The sequence below is a fragment of the Panthera tigris genome, chromosome B4, assembly GCF_018350195.1.
Source record: "Panthera tigris isolate Pti1 chromosome B4, P.tigris_Pti1_mat1.1, whole genome shotgun sequence".
Lineage (NCBI taxonomy): Eukaryota > Metazoa > Chordata > Mammalia > Carnivora > Felidae > Panthera > Panthera tigris.
Window position 1 is genome coordinate 82,960,650 of NC_056666.1, and position 22,330 is coordinate 82,982,979.

At 37.8% G+C, this 22,330-nt stretch overlaps 1 protein-coding gene across 28 annotated transcripts in view; it reads right to left on the reverse strand.

Moving 5' to 3' along the window:
- R3HDM2 (R3H domain containing 2) overlaps positions 1-22,330 on the reverse strand; it is a 162,167-nt gene that overhangs the window by 136,770 nt on the left and 3,067 nt on the right. For 25 of the 28 annotated variants that reach the window (XM_042992586.1, XM_042992581.1, XM_042992584.1 and 22 more), the window contains exon 2: positions 1,814-1,937. The exons of 2 other annotated variants lie outside the window; for them this stretch is intronic. In XM_042992586.1, the coding sequence (XP_042848520.1) occupies positions 1,814-1,851 (38 nt within the window). In that variant the 5' untranslated portion in view covers positions 1,852-1,937. Of the gene's footprint in view, positions 1-1,813; positions 1,938-3,279; positions 3,311-22,330 lie in introns of those variants that run through there. One more of the 28 variants, XM_042992578.1, reaches the window with a different exon arrangement.

Consider the following 22,330-nt stretch of genomic DNA (forward strand, 5'->3'; position numbering starts at 1 on the left):
ATATTATATATACATATATACTGTTATATAGTATTATATAATACATATACTGAATACAAATACTGGATATATATTATGTATAATAACATTATATTGTATATAACATGTATCATATAATATATATTATCTATAATAATGTTGCTATATAATACATTAATATAATAATGTATTATATAACATATATTATATATACTAAATATATATAATATATACAGTAATATATACACTTTATATGTACTGAATATATATATATATATTTATATATATATATACTGAATACAAACACTGAAATGAATTTGGATACTAATCTTTATTTGAAGCCCAGTTCAATATCTAACTCCTTCCCTACTTTTCCATATTGGTTTTTCTCTTTCCTTTTTGTATTTGCATTAAACAACTAGATTCAACTAAATTACACTGCACTATTTATATTACAGAATGAATCCATTATACCTATTGTTACTTTAATCATCAAATATTCATGTTTTATCTCCACAACCAGCCAGCAAGGTCCTTTAACACACACACACATTTTTGATCCCACAGCCCCAGAATGAGGCTGAACACTCTAATAGTCCCAAGTACCTTACACGACACCCAAGATGTCTCTGGAAAAACCTTGGGACCTATGGAAAAATGTAATATTCTTCCTTGTCGCCCTAAGGACTATTTCGTGCTAAAATTAAGTTCTTATTCTAGTAAAAGCACATAATATTTTCTTCAAATTTTACAGGGATCCCTTTCATGACATCAAAATGGTAAGTTTCCAGCAAGTTTAGGCAAGCTAATAAGCACAAGCTTTTCCTCCCAGAATTCAAATGGGCATATTTACACTCTTTCAAAGAAAGAGAATTATATATTACTAGGTTTAAACAGAAATTATGTTAATTAAGTGATTGGTTAAATATGAAGTTATTTAATAAAAACTTCAGCTACAATATAAAAAGACAGCTTACCCCCCAAAATAGTCTGAAAGCCCAGGAAACAAAGAACTCACTATCTAACTGAAAACCAATCAAGAGTGTTGGAAAATAAGTCTACTGGAGTACTTACAAGTTTTAAGAATTGATTTTATAGTCCCTTTACTCTTTTAATAGGTGTTTTAAAATAACTGATTTTCCCTCTAATTTAAAAGAAATTAATGCTCCTTTTATATAGAGATAAGCAAAAAATAAAATAAAAATTATCCTGCTACCTCCTTCATAACATTTTGTCTCAATAAACAGTATATTCTTTGAGGGCAGCTCATTTCTCCAAGGAACAAGGTCCCTCACTTCTAGAATTCATCCATGGAAACCCCAGCAGAAAGGAAAGGGAGGGGGGAAAAAAAAAGCACATAGGCTTAATTCAATGAGAGTAATATATAGATTTGTTTTTACTTTGTTTACATTTCCCCATTCGTATAAATCTAGTGTGAAAAAAACCCATACATTTCATTTTTATGGATTTTTCTTGGTTTATAATAATTTTTTGGCATTTTTCCAGCATCCTTAAAATTTCTTACCATAGTAGCAGCAAAGTCCTACATTTCCAATTGCCAAATCAGGTAGTAAACACATATTCATTCTATATGTAAAATCTTACTCAATTTTAACTTATATTTAAATTAGTTACTCAAAATAACTTTTTATTTCTTATTTCTTTTGTTGAAGTCTACCAACTGCATCAACAGATTTTCACATTTTATGTACAGTTAAACGTATATAGAATAAGTTTCTCCTCAAAATATCCCACAAAAATCTGAATTCACACACATGCAAAACAATTCCAGTGTCCTAAAATTCATCCACAAGTACCCAAATATAATGCTCACCTGATCTCTAGCTCAGATGTAATGAATGCCTCATCCATCCAGGTAAAGTGTAAGAACTGTACTTATCAAGCATAATTTGGGGAGACAGTAAGGAAAGAATAGTGGATAGCTCCCAGCAATTCACCTAGGAGGGGAAAAAAATGATCCCTTTCACATCCAGAGCGTAGGTTCTAACAAGTTTTCAGCAACAGTCAAATAAAATTCTCAGAACAGTCCTGACTTTTCACTGGACTCTGTGTCTTAATTAAGTAGTCTGAGTGACAGTGCAAAAATTAATTTGAAACTACCTTTCTTCTTTACTCTGAAAAGCTGAATATTGTCTGTCTTGACTATTAAAATCCCCAGAGATTTCAATTCTGCAGGAACTCTACATGGTTCTAAATTTAGACAAGTAATAGAAATAGTTGGAAGGCATGCAATTCACTTTAATATCTGAACTTTTATGTTGCCAGGCAGCTAATTTCTTAAGTAATCCTAGAGCAGTCATCCACATAAAAGAATAAATATATAAGCCATATAATCAACTGATAGGCTAGTAATGGTGTTAATTAAAATATTACCTATAATTTCTGAAAATGAATAACACCCCTCCTCCAAAAACAAAGGTTATAACTTTTTCCATAGGGATAACAGGACAGGATTTTAAATATTTCAACAGAACAGGTTAATAGCACATGGTGACTTTCCTTACAACTGATTTGTTTCCACATCAATGAACATACCAATAGGCTTAATGGATTTCACCTTCAGTGTAAAATGTTTTTGTGGAAGGAACTGACCTATCTTGTTTCATGTAGAGTCCCAGAGTGGAATATGTTCTCAAGCTGTTGGACCATAAGTGATTGGGGTATACCAGATCATAATTCTAAGGCTAACTCTTTTTGGATTCTCTAAAACATCAGACCTCTATAAGGAACCACAAAAACTATACTCCCAACAGAAATGTTCAATACAATAATAAATAACCAACTTCATGTCAGTTTCCTAGACTCAGGTCATGATCTCATGGCTCAGGAGTTCAAGGCCCGCATAGGGCTCTGTGCTGACAACTCAAGCCTGGAGCCTGCTTCGGGTTGTGTCTCCCTCTCTCTCTGTCCCTCCCCCACTCACACTCTGTCTCTGTCTGTCTCTCTCTCTCTCTCACAATTAATAAACATTAAAAAAATTTTTTTAAGGAATCATTTGTCACTAAAGGAATCAGGGTTCCTTGCAGAAATGATTTACTCCAGGTCTGGGGCAGGTAAAGTACAAAGTGAACCTGAAACACCTTGCAGTGCCAGAGAGGATCACGTCAAAAGGACATAGGAATCAGTTTGATAGGGCTCCCACTGACCAAATTTACAACAAATTTGCTGTATTTTTAATACTGAATATGGTATTTTTAACAGCAATAGATTATAACATATTGAATTTTTTAAAAATACCAAGTCTACAGTAACCATCAAAAACAAAAAAAGGAGGGGCACCTGTGTGGCTCAGTCAGTTAAGTGTCCAACTCTTGATCTTTACTCAGGTCGGGCTCTGGGCTGAGCCTTGTTGGGACTGTCTCTCTCCTCTCTCTCTGCCCCTCACCTGCTCACATGCTTTCTTTCTCTCAAAATAAACTTAAAAAAAAAAAAAAAAAAAAAAAAAAAGGGAGGGGGAGTAAAAATAAAACTCTTCCTTTTAGAACACCACCAACTAGAAAACGTAGAATTTATGAGAGAATCAACATTTTGCATGACCACCAATGTAATAACCAATTCAGGCAAGGAACATAAATGCATGTTAATACCACTGAGTAAAACATTAAGGAATAGAAAGGTCACACATTTTTAAAAGTATCATTCCACAGACTGCTTAATTACAAAGGGGAAAAGGTACCTTTACAAAGAAGAAATGTAGCTGACATCAACATAACTAAGTGACCAAACTTTTTATCACCAACAATGGAACAAAAGGACATTATGTACACAGAGACACACATAACATCTTGCCAAAAATGTTTAACCTGAATCTAATCAAGACAAAGCCAAATTGTGACACATTCTTCAACATAACTAGCCTGGTCTCTAAAAAATATCAATGACATTAAAAACAAAAACGGGGGAGAACTGCTCTGAATTAAAAGACTAAAAAAAAAACAAAAACAAAAATGACAATTAAATGCAACATATGATCCTTGACTAAATCCAGGATTGGAAGGAAAGCTATAAAGCAGTATCTCAATTATTGAGACAATTGAGCAAATCTGAGTATAGACTATTGCATTAACTATTATACCACTGTAAAATATTTTGAATGTGATAATAAGTTTGATAGTATGATTATGGTGATACAGGAAAACAACTTGTTTTTAGGCAATAGATGCTTAAGAAATTTTGAGGTGAAGTTTTCTGAATGTCTGTAATATGCTAATAAAAGTTTCCAGATTTCCTAATACACTAATAAAAATTCTTGATATACAATGAACAATAATGTATATATGTGTAGGGAGGGAAGGGAGAGAGAAAGGTGGATACAGAAAAAGAAGAGTGAAGAAGGGGGTAAAGAGAGTGAGAGAGCACAAATGCAATAAAATATTTGATAAATATAGGTAAATGTCATACTGATATTCAGTGTATCACTCTTCCGACTTTTCTATAGGTTCAGAATTCTTCCAAATAAAAAAGCTGGGGTAGGGGCATCTGGGTGGCTCAGTCAGTTGAGCTTCCAACTTCAGCTCAGGTCATGATCTCAGGGTTCATGAGTGCAAGCCCCCTATGGGGCTCACTGCTGTCAGCACAAAGCCAGCTTCAGATCCTTTTTCTCCCTCTGTCTCTGCCCCTCCCTCACTCATGCTGTTTCTCTCAAAAACAAATAAACATTGGGGCACCTGGGTGGCTCAGTTAAGCGTCAGGTTCTTGATTTCAGCCCAGGTCATGACCTCACGGTTTGTGAGTTTTTGAGTCCCACGTCAGGCTCTGCGCTGACAGCACAGAGCCTGCTTGGGATTCTCTCTCCCTCTCTGCCCCTCCCATGCTTGTGCTCTCTCTCTCAAAATAAATAAACATTAAAAAAACAATTGGGGGTGAAAAAGAATAAGAAACAACGTTAACCCAAACTCTTAGCTATCCGATGTAAATTTTGCTGTGTCCTGAAAAACCAATTCCAGGTGGTGGTTACAGGCACAGACCTTGGCATGAAGCTGTTATGCTCTGGCTGCATGACCTAACCTAACCTCTCTGTTATGGTCTGCATGGGTCCTGCCAAAATTCATTTTGAACCCTAACCTCCCAAAATGATAGTATTAGGAAGTGGGGCCTTTAGGAGGTGAATGGGATTAGTGCCTTATAAAAAAGGTCCCAGAGAGGTCCCTATCCATTCTACCATGCGAGGACACAGTGAGAAGCAGCTGGCTATGAACCAGGAAGAAGGCCTTCACCAGAATTCAACCATGCTAGTGCCTTGGACCTCCCAGCCTCCAGAACTGTGAGAAATAAGTTTCTGTTATTGATAAGCCACACAGTCTATGGCATTTTGTTATAGCAGTCTGAACAGACAAAAGACACTCTAAGCTTCAACTATAAAATAAGGATACTACAGTACTACTTCATGGGGATTATTATTGTGAGAAATAAATGATCTATTATCTATTATACTTACATAATATTATCTATTATCTATTATACTTACATAATATCACATTCTTTGTTCACTTAACTTTCTTGTAAGTATGGGGACACTGGACCAATTTTTAGCCTTTCTATGTCTTGGCAACTAGGTTACAGTAACTTTATTAAAATTTTGTGAATTGCCAAATATATCCAACTTCAAATAAAAGTTAAAATGCATTCCATCTAAGGCCCAATAAAAATAAGTCCACCTTTAGCACAAATAACAGAGCTAACATACTCTGAAGTACCTGTAAGTGGTATAAGCAGCAGCTTCTCACAGCTTATATTTGCTCCTTACTCAAAATACTAGTCACAGGCTTGCCTTCGTCCCCCAAATAGCAATCTTTACATTAAAGTCCAAAGCCATCAAACCAGAAGTACCTCTTAAATTCTATTTACCGGGGCTTCATCACTCTACAAGTTTGCCCTGGTGACCTCATCCTGGATTGAAACATCCCTTCCTCTCTCTAGAGCTCCAGATTCATTTACACAATTAGCTGATACATATTTCCAAAAGTGAACTCTCTACCAACACTCTTCTAACCCCAAATCTGCCCCCCCCACACTTTATGTGATATATGTGATATAATCGACATATTAGTTACTGGTGTAAAACATGACTCAATATATGTATATATTGAAAAATGATCATAGTAAGTCTGGTTAACATCCATCGCCAGACATATTTATAACTGTTTCTTGTGATGAGAACTGTTAAGATCTACTGTTAACAACTTTCAAATATATAACACAGTATTATTAACTACAGCCACCATGTTGTACATGAAACCTCCAAGGCTTTTTTTCATACCTGGAAGATTATACATTTTCTCCACCTTAACCCATTTTGCCTACCTCCACCCCTGCAACCACCATTCTTTTCCATGAATTATGTTTTGTTTTTTTAGATTCCATATCATTAATGAGATCAGAGTATTTTGTCTTTCCTTATTTCACTTAGCATAATGCCCTTCAAGTCCAACCACATTGTCACGAATGGCAGGATTTCTTTTTATGTCTGCATAATACTCCATTGTATGCACATACATTTTATCTGTTCATTTGTTGCCAGACACTTGGGTTGTTTCCATGTCATGGCTCTTGTTTAATACTACAATGAACATGGGGATGCAGATACCTCTTAGAGATAGTGACTTTATTTTCTTCAGGTATATATCCAAAAGCAGGATTAATGGTTCATATTTTTAAATGAAAATGTAAAATTTTTTCCACTTTTAGTTCTGTTTTTAATTTCTTGAGGAACTGTTTTCCATAGTGGCTGCACCACTTTACATTCCCACCAACACTGCACAAAAAGCTCCCTTTTCTCCACATCCTTGCCAACACTTGTTAGTTCATCTTTTTGATGCTAGCCACTCTAACAATAGTATAAGGTGGTATCTCACTGTGATTTTGATTTGCATTTCTCTGATGATTAGTAACATTGAACACCTTGTCCTGTACCTGTTGTTCATCAGTATATCTACTTCAAAACAAAGTATCTAGGGGCGCCCTGGGTGGCTCAGTCGATTAAGCATCCGACTTTGACTCACGTCATGATCTCATGGTTCACAGGTTCGAGCCCCGTGTCAGGCTCTGTGCTGACAGCTCAGAGCCGGAGCCTGCTCCAGTTTCTGTGTCTCCCTCTCTCTCTGCCCCTCCCCCGCACTCGCGCGCACTCTCTCTCTCTCTCTCTCTAAGATAAACACTAAAAAAACTTTTTAATGTCTATTCAGTTCCTCTGCCCATTTTTTTTTTAAATTTTTTTTTTTTAATGTTTATTTATTTTTGAGACAGAGAGAGATAGAGCATGAACGGGGGAGGGTCAGAGAGAGAGGGAGACACAGAATCTGAAGCAGGCTCCAGGCTCTGAGCTGTCAGCACAGAGCCCAATGTGGGGCTTGAACTCACGGACCATGAGATCATGACCTGAGCCGAAGTCGGACACTTAACCGACTGAGCCACCCAGGCGCCCCTCCTCTGCCCATTTTTTTAAAAAAATTTTAATGTTTATTTTTGAGAGAGAGAGAGAGAGAGGCAGAGTGCTAGCAAGTGAGGGGCAGAGAGAAAGAGAGAGACACAGAATCCGAATCAGGCTCCAGGCTCTGAGCTGTCAGCATAGAGCCTGATGCAGAACTTGAACCCATGAGCCAAGCCCTGAGATCATGACATGAGCTGAAGTCAGACACTTAACCAACTGAGCCACCCAGACACCCCTCCTCTGCTCATTTTTAAAGCAGACTGTGTTTTTTCTCTTTAAGTTGTAGGAGGTCTTCATATATTTTGAGGATATTAACCCTTTATTGGATATGATTTGCTAATTTTTTTCTACCAGATCGTTCATTTTGAGTTTCCCTTACTGTGCAAAAAGCTTTTTAGTTTTTATTTTTTTATTTTTTAAGTAATCTCTACATCCAACATGAGGCTTAAACTCAAGACCAGAAGATCGAGAGTCTCATGCTCTACCAACTGAGCCAGCCATGCGCCTGCATGCAAAAGCTTTTTAGTTAGATGTAGTTCCACTTGTATATTTTTGCTTTTGGTACCTTTGTTTTTGGTGTCAAATCCAAAAAACTCATCACCAATACAGAAGTCAAGGAGCTTACTGCCAATGTTTTCCTCTAAGGGTTTTATGGCTTCAGGTCTGTTTCCAAGTCTTTAATTCATTTTTCATTTATATTTACCTATGGTAGAAGACAGTTGTCCAGTCTACCCAACACTGAAAAGACTGTCCTTCCCTATTATATATTCTTGGTTCCTGTGTCATAAATTTATTGACCATATATGCCTGGGTTTGTTTCCGGGCTCTCTAATCTGTTCCATCAATCTATATGACCATTTTCATGCTGTTACCATACTGTTTTGATTATTATAGCTTTGCTATATAGTTTGAAGTCAAGAAGTGTGATGCGAGGGCTCCTGGGTGGCTCAATTGGTTAAGCTTCTGACTTCAGCTCAGGTCATCATCTCATGGTTTGTGGGTCTGAGCCCAGGTGGAGCCTGCTTGGGATTCTCTCTCTCTCTCTCTCCCTCTCTCTGCCCCTCCCCCCACTCGTACTTTTTCTCTCTCTCTCGAAACAAACTTAAAAAAAAAAAAAGTGTGATGCCTCCAGTTTTGTTTTTCTTTCTCAAGACTGCTTTGGCTATTTGGGGTCTTTTGTGGTTCCATACAAATTTTAGGATTGTTCTATCCCCATGAAAAATACCACTGGAATTTGGGTAGCAATTGAACTGAATCTTTAGATTGCTTTAGGTAGTATGGACATATTAACAATATTAATTCTTCCAATCCATGAACAGAGAATATCTTTCCATTTATTTGTATCTTCAACTTATTTCATCAACATCTTACTGTATTCAGTGTAGAGACCCTTCACATCCTTGGCTAAGTTTATTCCTAGGTATTTTATCCTTTTTGATGCAATTGTAAATAAGACTCTTTTCTTTCTTTTTTCTTTTTTTGGACTATTTTCTTAATATATACTTTTTAAGTTTATTTATTTTGAGGGTGTCTGGGTGGCTCAGTCAGTTAAGCACCCAACTTCAGCTCAGGTCATGATCTCACAGTTTGTGAGTTCGAGCCCTGTGGTAGGCTCTCCACTGCCAGCACAGAGCCTACTTCAGATCCTCTGTCCCCCTCTCTCTCTGCCCCTTCCCTGCTCACATGCTCTCTCTCTTCAAAAATAAACACTTAAAAAATTTAAAAAATCAAGTTTATTTTGAGAGTGCAAATAAGGGAGGGTCAGAGAGAGGAGAGAAAGAGAATCCAGAGCAGGCTGCGCACCATCAGCAGGGAACCCAACATGGGACTTGAACCCGTGAATCGTGAAATCATGACCTGAGCCAAAATCAAGTCAGATGCTTAACTGACTGAGCCAGCTAGGCACCCCTCTTAGCATCTCTTTCTGATAGTTCATTATCAGTGTACAAAACATAATTGATTTTTGTATATTGATTTTGTATCCTGCAATTTTACTGAATTCATTTATTCTTTTTTTTGGTGTTTAGGGTCTTCTATATATAATATCACATCATCTGCATACAGTGACATTTTCACTTCTTCCTTTCTGATTTAGATACCTTTTCTTTTTCTTGCTCAACTGCTCCAGTTAGGACTTCCAATTCCATGCTGAATAAAAGTGGCAAAGAAAAACTTTCAGCTATTCACTGTTGAGTACCATGTAAGCTGTGGGCTTGTAATATATGGCCTTCATTATGTTGAGATGCATTCTCTCTGTATCTACTTTATTGAGTTTTTATCATTAACGGATGCTAAATTTTGACAAATGCTTTTTCTGCATCTATTGAGACGATCATGTTTTGTTTTAAGATGATCATGTTTTTTAGCTTTCATTTTGTTAAAGTGGTATACCACACTGATTTACAGCTGTCGAACCATCCTTGTATCCCTGGAATAAATCCCACTTGATTACAGTATATGATTCTTTTAATATACTGTTGAATTAGGTTTGCTAATATTTTGTTGAGGATTTTTACATATGTGTTCTTTGGGGATGTTGGTCTGAAATTTTATTTTCTTACAGTTCCCTTGCCTGACTCTGGTATCAGGGTTAGGTTGGCCTCAGAGAGTAAGTTTAGAAGTGTTCCCTCCTATTTTTTTGAATAGTCTGAGAAAGATTGGTATTAATTCTACTTTAAATATTTCACGGAACTCACCAGTGAAGCCTTCAGGACCTGGAGTTTTGTTTCTTGGGAGATTTTTGATTACTGGTTCAAATTCTTTACTAGTAATGGGTCTGTTCAGATTTTCTATTTACTCATGATTCACTCTCAGTAGTATGTATGTTCCCAGGAATTTATCCATTTCTTCCAGGTTGTGCAATTTGTTGGAATATAAATTGTTTGTAGGATCTCTTGGAACCCTTTGTTTTTCTGCGGTATCAGTTATAACATCTCCTCTTTCATTTCTGATTTTGAGTACTCTCTCTTTTCTTCTTGGTGAGCGTAACTGAAGGTTTGTCTGGTTTTTTTCAAACAACCCACTTTGTTTCACTGATTTAATCCATCATCATTTTAGTCTCTAGTTCACTTATGTCTGCTCTGATCTTTATTTCCTTCCTTCTACAACTTTAGGCTTAGTTCTTTCTTTTTCTAGTTTCTTGAGGTATAAAGTTAGGTTGTTTACTTGACATCTCTCTTGATTCTTAATGTAGGCATTTAGCACTATGAACTTCTCTTTTAGAACTACTTTTGCTACATCCCATAGGGTTAGTATTTTGTATGTTGGTATTTCCATTTTCATTTGTCTCTTGTATTTTTTTCTCTTTTAATTTCTTCTCTGATCCAATGGCTATGTTGTTTATCTCTACATATTTGTGAATTTTCCAGGTTTCTTCTTGTAATTGATTTCTAGTTTCCTACCATTGTAGCCAGGGAAGATCTTGATATGATTTCAATCTTAAATTTATTAAGATATGTTTTGTGGCTTAACATATTATCTACCCTGAAGGAAGTTCCATGAGCACTTGAGAAGAATGTTTTTTTCTGTTGATTTGGGATGGAATGTTCTGTGTATGCCTGTTAAGTCCATCTGGTCTACCATGTCATTCATAGGAATGTTTCTTTATTGATTTTCTGCCTGGATATTCTACCCCTTGAAGAAAGTGAGGTATTAAAGTCCCTTATTATTGTACTCCTATTTCTTCCTTTAGGTCTAATAATATTTGCTTTATATATTTAGGTGCTCCTAAAGCCCTTTCTTATTTCAGTTAACAATACCACCCAGTCACCCAGGACAGAAACTGAGAGTCATTTATTCACAATTCCTTCCCTCTCCTCTCACATTTAACCAATTTCCAAATTCTAGCACCATCTCCTTGACCCATCTGATCTTCTCAGCTCCTACCTTTCCCCACTCCCACCACTTCTGGGCAAAGAATTTAGTTAATGGAGCAAGACCTCCAGAGCTTGCTTTTTTTTTTTTTTGGCCTCCATCAGAGCAACCAGCTACGTTCTTGATAACTGTTCTGTTGGCCTGTATTCCTGAATACAGGAAAGCCTCTGACCTACCCCTGATGGATGTGTACTGTGAATGAGAAATAAACTTATTTCAAGCTATTGAGAGCTAGGTTTTGTTTCTTACCCAGCATACCTTGGTCTACCCAGATTTCAACATCTTCTGCATGGACTACTACACCAGCCTCCTAACAAGTGTTTCCCACTCTACTCTAAATCCCTTGTAAGTATTTCTCTAAATTGCTACCAGTTACTTTTGTAAAACAAACATTCTGTTTCTCTGATTAAAATCTTCAGAGGTTTCTCTTTCCCTCAAAATATCCCAAATTGCTTAACACAACTCTTAAAGCCTACCATAAAATCAGGCTCCCTATATATTCTCTCCAGCTATTCAAAATAGTGCTACATCTCCATACATACAATATCCTTTAATACTAGGTCTTTGCTCAGGTTATTCTATCTACTTGAAATGCCTTCTGGCCCTCACACCACCTCCCCTACCTTTGCCTGCCTAGCCAGCCATACAAGACCCCTCCCTAGTCAGCTATCCCTCCTACCCTCTCAAAAGCTATTCAGAGTTGGCTCTGCTCAAGGCCCCCATTTTACACATCAGGTCCCTAACCCAAACGGAGAAGTTTACATCACAAGGAACAGTAGGGACCTAAGGCCCTCAAATTCCTTTGTTCAGACACCAAACATTTGTCCCCACACCTTTCTTGACCTTTTCCCTCCATCTTAATGAAGGAAATAATAATTCTACCTCTGTTCTGGATTTCATCTTCTCTACGTACTCCAGGACTTCCCTCCATTATTACCACTCTCTACGGTCTTGCTCATTCACCAAACATATAAATATGCTCAAATCTGTCATCTTAAAAAACTCTTCCTTGAACCCCACGTTCCCTACTATTCTCTGTCTCCACCCCTCTGCAATCATCTTGAAAAACAGGGCTTATTTGCCTTTATTTTCCCACCTTCTATTTATTCCTCAATCCAATGCGATTTGGCCTCTGCTCTCATCACTCCAGTGACCCTATTTTCACTGATGTCACCAATGACCTGAATGCCAAATCCATTAAGTTCTTTTCTGTCTTTATCATACTTGACCTTTCTACCTCACTTAACATGACTTCGCCTTCCTCCACCTTCAAACTCTCTTCTCTAAGGTCCTATCACACACATTTTATTGGTTTTCCATTTACCTCCTGACCTCCACAATTTTCCTCCAAGACTCCGCTGCCACCAGTCACACCTTTAACTGTCAGTGTTCTCCAAGGTTCTCTCCTCAGTGTTCAGCTCTTCAGTCTCAACATGATCCTTAGATGACCCAACATTTCACTTCAACTGCAGCATATATACACAGTTGACTCACAATGTCTCTCCAGCCTCAAATTCTCTCTCCAACTCCAAATCAGTACACCTAACTTCCTTCCAGTCCAAAATAAATTTACCTGTATTTCTAGACATACAACTTTCTGTATTCCCTAAACTCATAAATAATGTCACCATCCACCCTGGTATGGAACCCAGAAAACCAGGAGTCATCCAAGAGCTCATCCCTCTTAATTACCACTATTCATTCTCTCTCATTCTGGTTCTCTTGCTTGGTCACTCATGCGCATGCAAGCGTGCATGCGTGCGCGCGGACACACACACACACACACACACACACACACACACACCCTCCAAATCTGATTCTACCTCCTAAACAGCTCTTCAATCTGTTCATCCCTGTGTACTTGTAGAACCACTATGGAGCCTATTTCTTTTTCTTTTTTTTAATGTTTTATTTTTTCTTTTTAGGAGAAACAGAGACAGAGCATGAGTGGGGAAGGAGCAGAGAGAGGGAGACACAATCCAAAGCAGGCCCCAGGCTCCGAGCTGTCAGCACAGAGCCTGACACAGGGCTCAAACCCACGACCAGGAGATCATGACCTAAGCTGAGGCTGGACGCTCAACCGACTGAGCCACCCAGGTGCCCCTAGGCCTATTTCTAACCTGGACTATTTTGACTACCCTTAAACTGGATCCCTGATTCCAGTCTATTTTCCAACCCAGTTCCCACATTGTCACAGTGATCTTTAAAAAAAAAAAAAAAAAAAAAGTCCTTCAATAGTTTTCATAGTTTAAGACAAAATGTAAACTTTTTGGCTTACTGAAGGCCTTCAAGATCAGGCCCCTACCTACCTCACTAGCCTCTTCTCTGACTAATCCCCACAAGCATCCCATGTGTAGGCACATCCTGCTCCTTGCAGTGTGTCAAAGGCATCATGCTGCTTTGCTTTATACCTCCACTCTTTATACACACAGTTCCTCCCCAAAACTCTCTTCCACATACTTTTCCACCTGGCTAACTCTTACCAGTCCTTCAAGATTCATCTGGAACATTACCTTCTGACAGGAAGTCTTTCCAGATCTCCATTGTGCTTCCAAAGCACCTTGTACATTCCTTTAAGCGCAGCGTTCTATCAGGCTGCATTATCATGGATGGGCCTGTCTAAGCTCTTTGTTCTTTTATACTCTTAGAACCTAATATTGTAGCTATCCATATGCTGGTTAAATGAAAGAATCCATTGAGACTCCATTCAAATTTTACCTTCTCTAAAAAGTTGAATCTGATCCTGTCACTTAGAGTTAACCATCCCTCCTCCTTCCTTTCCTATTACATTTTATCACCATCTTGTAACACTTGTAACTTTACAGCTTATGTACAGTTGACCCTTGAACACCACGGGTTTGAACTACACTGGCCCACTTATATGTGAATATTTTCAATAAACATGGTGCAGTACCATAAATGTATTTTCTCTTCCTTATGATTTTACTAATAACATTTTATTTTCTCTAATTTGCTTCATCGTAAGAATACAGTATATAATACATATAACATGCAAAATATGTGTTAATCGACTATGTTATTTGTAAGGCTTCAAGTAAACAGCAAGCTATTAGTAGTTAAGTTTTGGGGAGTCGAAAGTTATAGATGGATTTTTGACCATGTGTGGGGCTGGGTGCCCTATGTTGTTCAAGGGTTAACTGTATTTTTTTTGGAATCTATAATAAAACATGAGCTCCGGGGCACATGGGTGGCTAAGTCAGTTAAGCGGTTGACTCTTGATTTTGGATCAGGTCATAATCTCACAGTTTCATGAGATCGAGCCCTGCGTCAGGCTCCACGCTGATGGTGCAGAGCCTGCTTGGGATTCTCCCTTCCTCTTTCTCCGCCCTTCCCCTGCTCGTTCACTCACTCTCTCTCTCAAAATGAATCAACAAATATTTAAAAAAAATTTTTTTTAATTTGGGGAGCCAGGATGGCTCAGTCGGTTAAGAGTCCAACTCTTGATTTTGGTTCCAGTCATGGTCTTGCAGTTCATGGGTTTGAGCCCCACGTCAGGCTCCACACTGACAGTGCAGAGCCTGCTTGGGATTTTCTCTCTTTCCCCCTCCAGTGTGAGTGCTCTCTCTCTCTCACAAATTAAACAAACTTAAAATTTTTTTTCTAATTAAAAAAAATAAATAAAAATTTTTTTCAATTTAAAAAAATTGAGGCACCTGGAGGCTCAACTGGTTAAGCACCCAACTCTTGATTTTGGCTTAGGTCATGATCTCATGGTTCGTGAGGTTGAGCTCCGCATTGGGCTTGCACTGGCAGTGCAGAGCCTGCTTGGGATATTTTGTCTCCCTCTCTCTCTACCCTTCCTCTGCTCACTCACACTCTCTCAAAATAAAATAAGTAAACTTTCAAAAAAAATAAATAAATAAAACGTGAGCTTCTTGAGGATAGGGGCAGTGTCACTTTTTTTTTTTTTTTTGGTATCTTTGGCATATAACACAGTATCTAACAAACAGGCACTTAATAAACATCTGAGTGAATGAATGTATTGGTCTCTTCATAAATTTTCTTGATGTTAGGTATTACTTTGGAAGCAGTTCTATAAACCTCACTTGAAGATCCCTCCTTCTATTATAAAAATACAGAAGGATCAGAAGCTAAGGGAAGATGTTCCAACAGAGAACTATTCTAGGAAGAAAAACATAGGCACCACTTATTTTAAACACAAACTAATAATAAACAGACAGTTTCTCTGATTTCTAAGCTAATGCTATATGATAGGCTTGTAGTACACCTAAGCAGTTAGATAACAAGACTGTATCTGTGTTAAGTGAAAAAAACTGGGTTGGTAAAACGAAACAGTAGCAAGTGAGTTCCTGTCATTCTTCATTGAAAATCTATCAGCTTTTCAGGGGTCCTCATGTGGCAGAATGCCCTTACTGTGGGCACTGAGCAAAACACAAGTCAACAATAAAGGACAAGATGAAACAGAGAAAACAGAACCTCATGGCCTAGAACACATTATGGATTTGAGTAGATCCTATGCCTGGATCCAGCCAGTCCACTAAATTGAAAAGACAACTGCCATTTCCCAACCTATAAGAAACCAAGAGCGAAAAGCAATTATGAAAACAATGTTAATTCCAAAGAGAAAAAAAGGAAGAAAATGGAAGAAAACAGAGCACACAGAAATAAAGCACCATTTTCTCTTGGCCAATATTAACTTCAATACTGTTGTGTTATTTAACACGTTGGAGAACAATATTTAGAGACTAGTAATTTGATCGTGTTTAATACAGACTGTCCTTCTGTGAAGTAGGCTATCCTTGCTTACTATGGCCACTGGGTGTAAATACAACCAGCTACATGGAAAATGTGCTCGTTAATATCTGCAGACACTTCTTTGTCCCTCTTCCATATTACTAGCTAACTGTGAGTAAAATATTGAAGCTAGCTTAAGAATCCATTAAATGCAGCGTCAGTCTCAAGCATTTACATTTTAAATCAATAGATACATCAAAAAGCATTACTTACTTAACCTTAAGAGACACCTCCAAAAGTTTTCCTCTACCCTAAAGGATACAGACCATCAACTCCATTCTACATATAAAGACACTGATTCAGTGGAATCAATGAGATTAAACTCAGAAAAGCATCAGAGAACTTCAAACAGGGTTAAAAATTCATTTAAGCAGTGGCTCTGATTTTACTTCTCATAAAGCCTACACAGAAACCAAACAAGTCTGTATTCTTTCAATAGTACTATCTCACTGGTCAAATACATGTAATTTTTCAGCCATCGCATTCATTCAAAAAGATCTGCACTACCATATAAGGAAAATACTACAAGTAAAAATCCCTATTTTGACTTCATAATCAAAAACACTGATAGGATGGAGATAAAACACAAAGAATAAATTTTAAACCAAATAACTATGAAGGGAAAATAAGAAGATTGGAAAGGGGTATACATAATGTAAGTCTGAAGATACTATGATAATAGGAAAGGTAAATCTTTGATGGTACAAGCAATGAGAGCAAAACTTTGGTTCAGGATTTCAGTTATTGGGCTTAGTATAGCTCTGGTCCAAATCAAGACTCAAACAATGATCTCTCTTGGTTACGATATTAGCTAGGAGAGGCAAAACAACTGGCAAAATCACAATCTAGAACACACACCTCTAGAACATATGCTTCAAATCATCTAGTTTCTTTCTTTGCTTCTCTTCCTTATAGTCAGTAGAGGAATAAGACAAAAATCACATGTTCTAGAGAGCTCTTTTGGCACAGTAGAGATCACGATCCTAGCAAATTTAATTTCAGTGTGAGCAGAAACTCAGAATGAGATATATAGAGAGAAATATGGTTAAGGTAAAGACAAAGGGGAACCCAGCTCTGTAGAAACTGGTTCAAAAGAGGCAGACAAAATGAGAGGTTTAGGATGCCCTGAAAGGGTTCCAGAACACGATACCTAAATCAGTGATGGTTTCTGTTTTTGTTGTTTTGGGGGAAGAGAGGCATTCAGGGGAGTATATCCAAGGCAGCAAGGTGAGAGAACGAGGAGGGTGAAAGAACAAGTAATTCATCTCTAACTGATGCCTAACCCTGAAAGCAAAGAACTACAGCAAAATATACAGCAGATGAGGTTAAAACACCCAGGTTTAAAAAAAAAAAAAAAAAGCCTAGCCTTTGTACTGGGAGCAAAAAGAAGATACTAAAAGGTTGTAAGCAACAGAAAACAGATTTTAGTTTTCTTTGGCTGAAGGGTACAGAACTAAATGAAAGATCAGAAGGAGCTAGGACAGGAAGGCCAGTTAAAGCCCATCACAGTTATCCAGATGAGAGATGATGGTCTCCTGAATTCATAAAGTGGCAATGTTGATGAAGAGAAATGGAAGGATTCAAGACAGACTGAGGAGAAAAATCTACATAACTTTATCATGACTGAGGGTGAGAGTAAGGACTGGAGTGTAACATCAAGGTTTCTGGCTTATGCACCTAAGTGATATCATTAACAGAAAAAAAAAGAACTCTGAAGAAAAAATTTCCATGGTAAAATTATTTTTTAGTCATGTTGAATCTGAGATGCTAGGTGACAATCAAGTGGAGATGTTCAAGAGAACACTGAAGAAATGAGCCCAGAGATCAGGCGAGGGATCAGAACTGGAGATAGACTCATAAGTTGCAGCTTATAGTAACAGACACAAGTGAAGCCATCAGGATGGATTAAACTGACTGACTGTGTACAGCAAGGTTTTTCTAAATGTCATCCAAGACAACTGACCAGAGACATCAGAAACACTTGGAATTTCTGTTAAAGTATAAATTCCTTAGGGGTGCCTGGGTGGTTCAGTAGGTTAAGTGTCCCCCTTCAGCTCAGGTCATGACCTTGTGGTTCATGAGTCTGAGCCTCGCTTCAGGCTCTGTGCTGACAGCACAGAGCCCAGAGCCTGCTTGGAGTTGTGTCTCCCTCTCTCTCTGCCCCTCCCCCACTTGCGCGCGCGCTCTCTCTCTCTCTCTCTCAAAAATAAACATTAAAAAAAAATTTTTTTAAACAAACAAAAATAATAAATTCCTTGGCTCCATCCCAAGCCCACTAAATCAAAATCTCTGGAGATAAGACATAAGAATCTACATTTCATTCATTCATTCATTCATTCACTCAATCAATAAATGTGTACTGAGTGACTATTCTAGGCATTAGGAATATAGCAGTTAGAATATAAATAAGATCCCTGTTTTCATAGGGTTTAAGTTCTAGGTGTGAACCAGACTACAGACAAGAAAACAAACAAGATAATTTAAAATAGTGGTAAGTGCTATGGAGATAATGAAAGAGAGGAATGTGCTAAAGCACAAAAGGGGAGATTAATTATTCTGGATAAGGTAGTCTGGGAAAGTCTATGGAGGAAGAAGCATTTGAGCTGAGACTTGAATAATGAGAAGAGAAGTAAGGCAGGTGAAGATCTGGGCGAACAGTAGTTCAGGCAAAAAGAATTACAAGTACAAAGGCCCTGGGGCAGAAAAAAGCCACTATGGCTGGAGCATAGGAAGAACAGGAAAGTGTGGTACAAGGTAGGTCAGAGAAGCTAGCAGGGGCCAGATCATAAAGGCTTTTGTAAGCCACATTCTTTTTTTTTTTTTTAAGACATTTTCTTTTTTCTTTTTTAAATTTTTTTGGTAATGATTATTTATTTTTGAGAGAGAGAGGCAGAGCTGAAGCATGGGAGGGGCAGAGAGAGAGAAGAAGACACAGAATCGTAAGCAGGTTCCAGGCTCTGTGCTGACAGCACAGAGCCTGATGCGGGGCTTGAACTCACGAACTGCGAGATCATGACCTGAGCCAAAGTTGGACACCTAACCAACTGAGCCACCCAGCGCAGTGGCCCCTGTAAGCCACATTCTTAACAAATTCTCCAAGAGATATTTATGCCATTAAGGTTTAAGAACCAGAGGAAGAGAGGCAGAATACAACAGAAATCTTAAGGAAAACACACACTAAGGGATGGGCAGGAGCAAAAGACCCAGGAATGCAACTGGAAAAGAAATTAGTGTCACTGAAACATTTCAAGAGAGGGGTCAACAGTGACAAATGCTGCAGAACAGTGGAATAAAATAAGGATGAAAAGGGGTCCATCACACTTAACAAGGTCTACCATGTTCTTCCCACAAATCGTTGATGGCTGCTGGGAACTGCCTCCACCAAGAGCATTAGAAACGCTAGTTGAGCACTTCTTGTGTGGGTAGACATTCACCTGCTACCTATCCATACTGCACTGTTTCCTGGATGTTATCAGCTGGTTACTGTCCTACAATTTCTTCTTCCCTTTTCCCACAGAATCACAAAGGAAGAGTAAGGAAAAGGAACAATTTGTGAGCATGGGGAGAAAATGTATTTCAAATGCATTCATTATTAAGTTTGGATTGTCACTGCCTTGATTACTTTCCTCTAATTCTCTGTTAGGAAGCTTACAGAAGCTTTAACAAATCTTTTTTTTTTTTTTAATGTTTATTTATTTTGAGAGCAAAGAGAGCAAGTATGAGTGGGGAAGAGGCAGAGAGAGAGGGAGAGAGAATCCCAAGCAGGCTCCGCCCTGGCAGCACAGAGCTTGATGTGGGGCTTGATATCACAAACTGTGAGATCATGATCTGAGCCGAAATCAAGAGTCAGACACTTAACAGACTGAGCCACTCAGGCGCCCCAGAAGCTTTTACAACTCTAATCCACCCAGTGCTCCAAGGGACAAAGAATTACCTAATGCCCACAATGCTGCTCACATACCAAAATCATACATAAATTCTTACAGCAGACATATGCAACAAAAACTCTGCCTCCACAAAAAATATGAACTACATTACTTGGAAAATTTAGTCTTTTAATATAAATGTTGCCACCATTTTAAGGTCCAATGAGCTTTTAGGAAAGACAAAAGTGCTTTGCAGATATGGTTTTGATCAGTATTAATAATAAACACTGTAACACAAATGTTATCAACATGAAATATATCAAAAGCATCCACACAAGGAAGGTAACAGACCAAGTGGCAAAGGAAACTAGTTAATGAAGTTAAAACCGTCTATCTCTATTCTGTACATTAGACAAGTATATATAAAATAATGGGAGCAAAATTACCTCCAAAAGATCTAGATAGAATTGACTAAAATTTGACCAGCTTTTTATTTCTCCACTACTGACTCACAATCAACAAATACCTATGAGAAATAAATGAGTTCTTTTAAACCCTGCTAATACTTCATTTATTCTTACATTTCTAGCTCTATAAGGACTTAAGCTGAAATCTTTCAGGACCTCTGAGTAACTGTATGGGTACCAAACTATAGTTTTTACTTGCTTGCAAAAGATCTTCAATGAGGGGGAAAAAAAAAAAAAAAGAGGCAGTAAAATATACTATTAACATCTTGGAAAAATAGAAGAATCAGAACACTGATCTCAGAGAAGAGAACTTACAGGAACATTTAACAATTTAGCTTCATTTTTTTCCCCCTAAGAAAATACCCAAAAACGCCTGCAAATTATTTCCCAGGAAAAATCGAAGTCTTTGACAATTTAGAAAAGTCAGAGTGTGACAAATAAGCAAGTAATTAAAGGGAATGAAAGATTTTTGATGCTTCTGTGGCTAACAAACAGGAACAGAATGAGTCCTTTAAAGATACCAAAAGTGTTTTGACTATGGGGAGACATAACCACCTGAGGCTTTTGCACCTTTTCTCTCATCTCTAGCTGGGGTGCCCAATTTGGTAAGTTCTTTTTTTTTTTTTTTTTTTTTTTTTAAGCACAGGAAAGCACTCTGGGAAACTTACTGTCAAAACTAGAAAGCTGAAATCGCTTTCCCAGTATAGGCTCAAACCAATGACCAACTCATAAGAGACCCTGCCTGCTGAAAAGTAGCAAGGACACCTGCAATTAAGAAGCATACCAGAATCTAGCCTTTCATACCTCCCAAGTGAAAAATGATGAAATCACCACAGACTATTGTAATTAAGAGAGATTTCAATATCAATTTTAAGTGTTGGAGAAAGCAGATATATGCTAAGGAAATCTAAAGGAACTCAAAAAGGAGTTAAAACTGATCAAGGTTAAGATATCTTTTCCATCTCTGTTTTCAGAGATAAACTCAAAGTTAGGAAGGAATGGACAGAGTAACTTCATTGGAAAGATGGAACACCTGCTACACTGCCAAACCAGCAATCATGGTAAGAACAAAAGTTAACCAACCACTAAAAGACTAGTAAGAGAAATGTTTTCTACACAGAGAGTAAGAAGGATACAGCTGGAGGAAAATACTGAAGCCACTGTGTATGAAGAAGGTCTCTAAAATTAGACCCACCAACTGTATTCATGCACACACATTCAAGCCATGAGTCCAGTTATTTTTCCTACTTGTAAGTTGGCAGCACAATCCACACAGGGACACTCAGAGTCCCTTATCCAGTCTTACAAGGAGGCAAAGAAAAACCTTTAAAACACACACACACACAGTTTCACAAAATTCCTCTGCATTTCTTGAGATCATGCAACCAAAATGCAACACTTACTATCCCTTCCTCAAAATGTGCTTTTTCTTAAAAGCTTTCCTTGGGTTATGAAGAGATGTGGCACAGGAATAAGCACCGCGTCATTCAGAAACCATTACCAAACCATTATCGACACTGAAACATTGTCAGTACTCAGTATTATCTGCAAGAGGTGACAACATGGCACAGAGATGTTTAAGTTATCTCTGGAGTATCACAAAGACTTCCTAGAAACTTTGCGAAAAGGATTTAAAGGGGGGCAACAGAAGTTTGGTAGAAGTGCTTCTCAATCTGCCTAGATTACGTCAGAAATCATTCACAAAATAAGAACTACTATTATACTTCTGATGTTGTTAATTCTTTACATTCATATCAGAACTTCATCCAGTCCAATAGATAAAGATCCCCAGTTCTTCCACCCTACCACAAACTGCTCTCTCATAGGCCTGGCAGCTTTCAATGTCCTGGCAAAGATGTAAGCAAAAACTTTAGGCTTTGCCACCAGCTTTCCCACAAAGTGTTAAAAGCACTATCTCA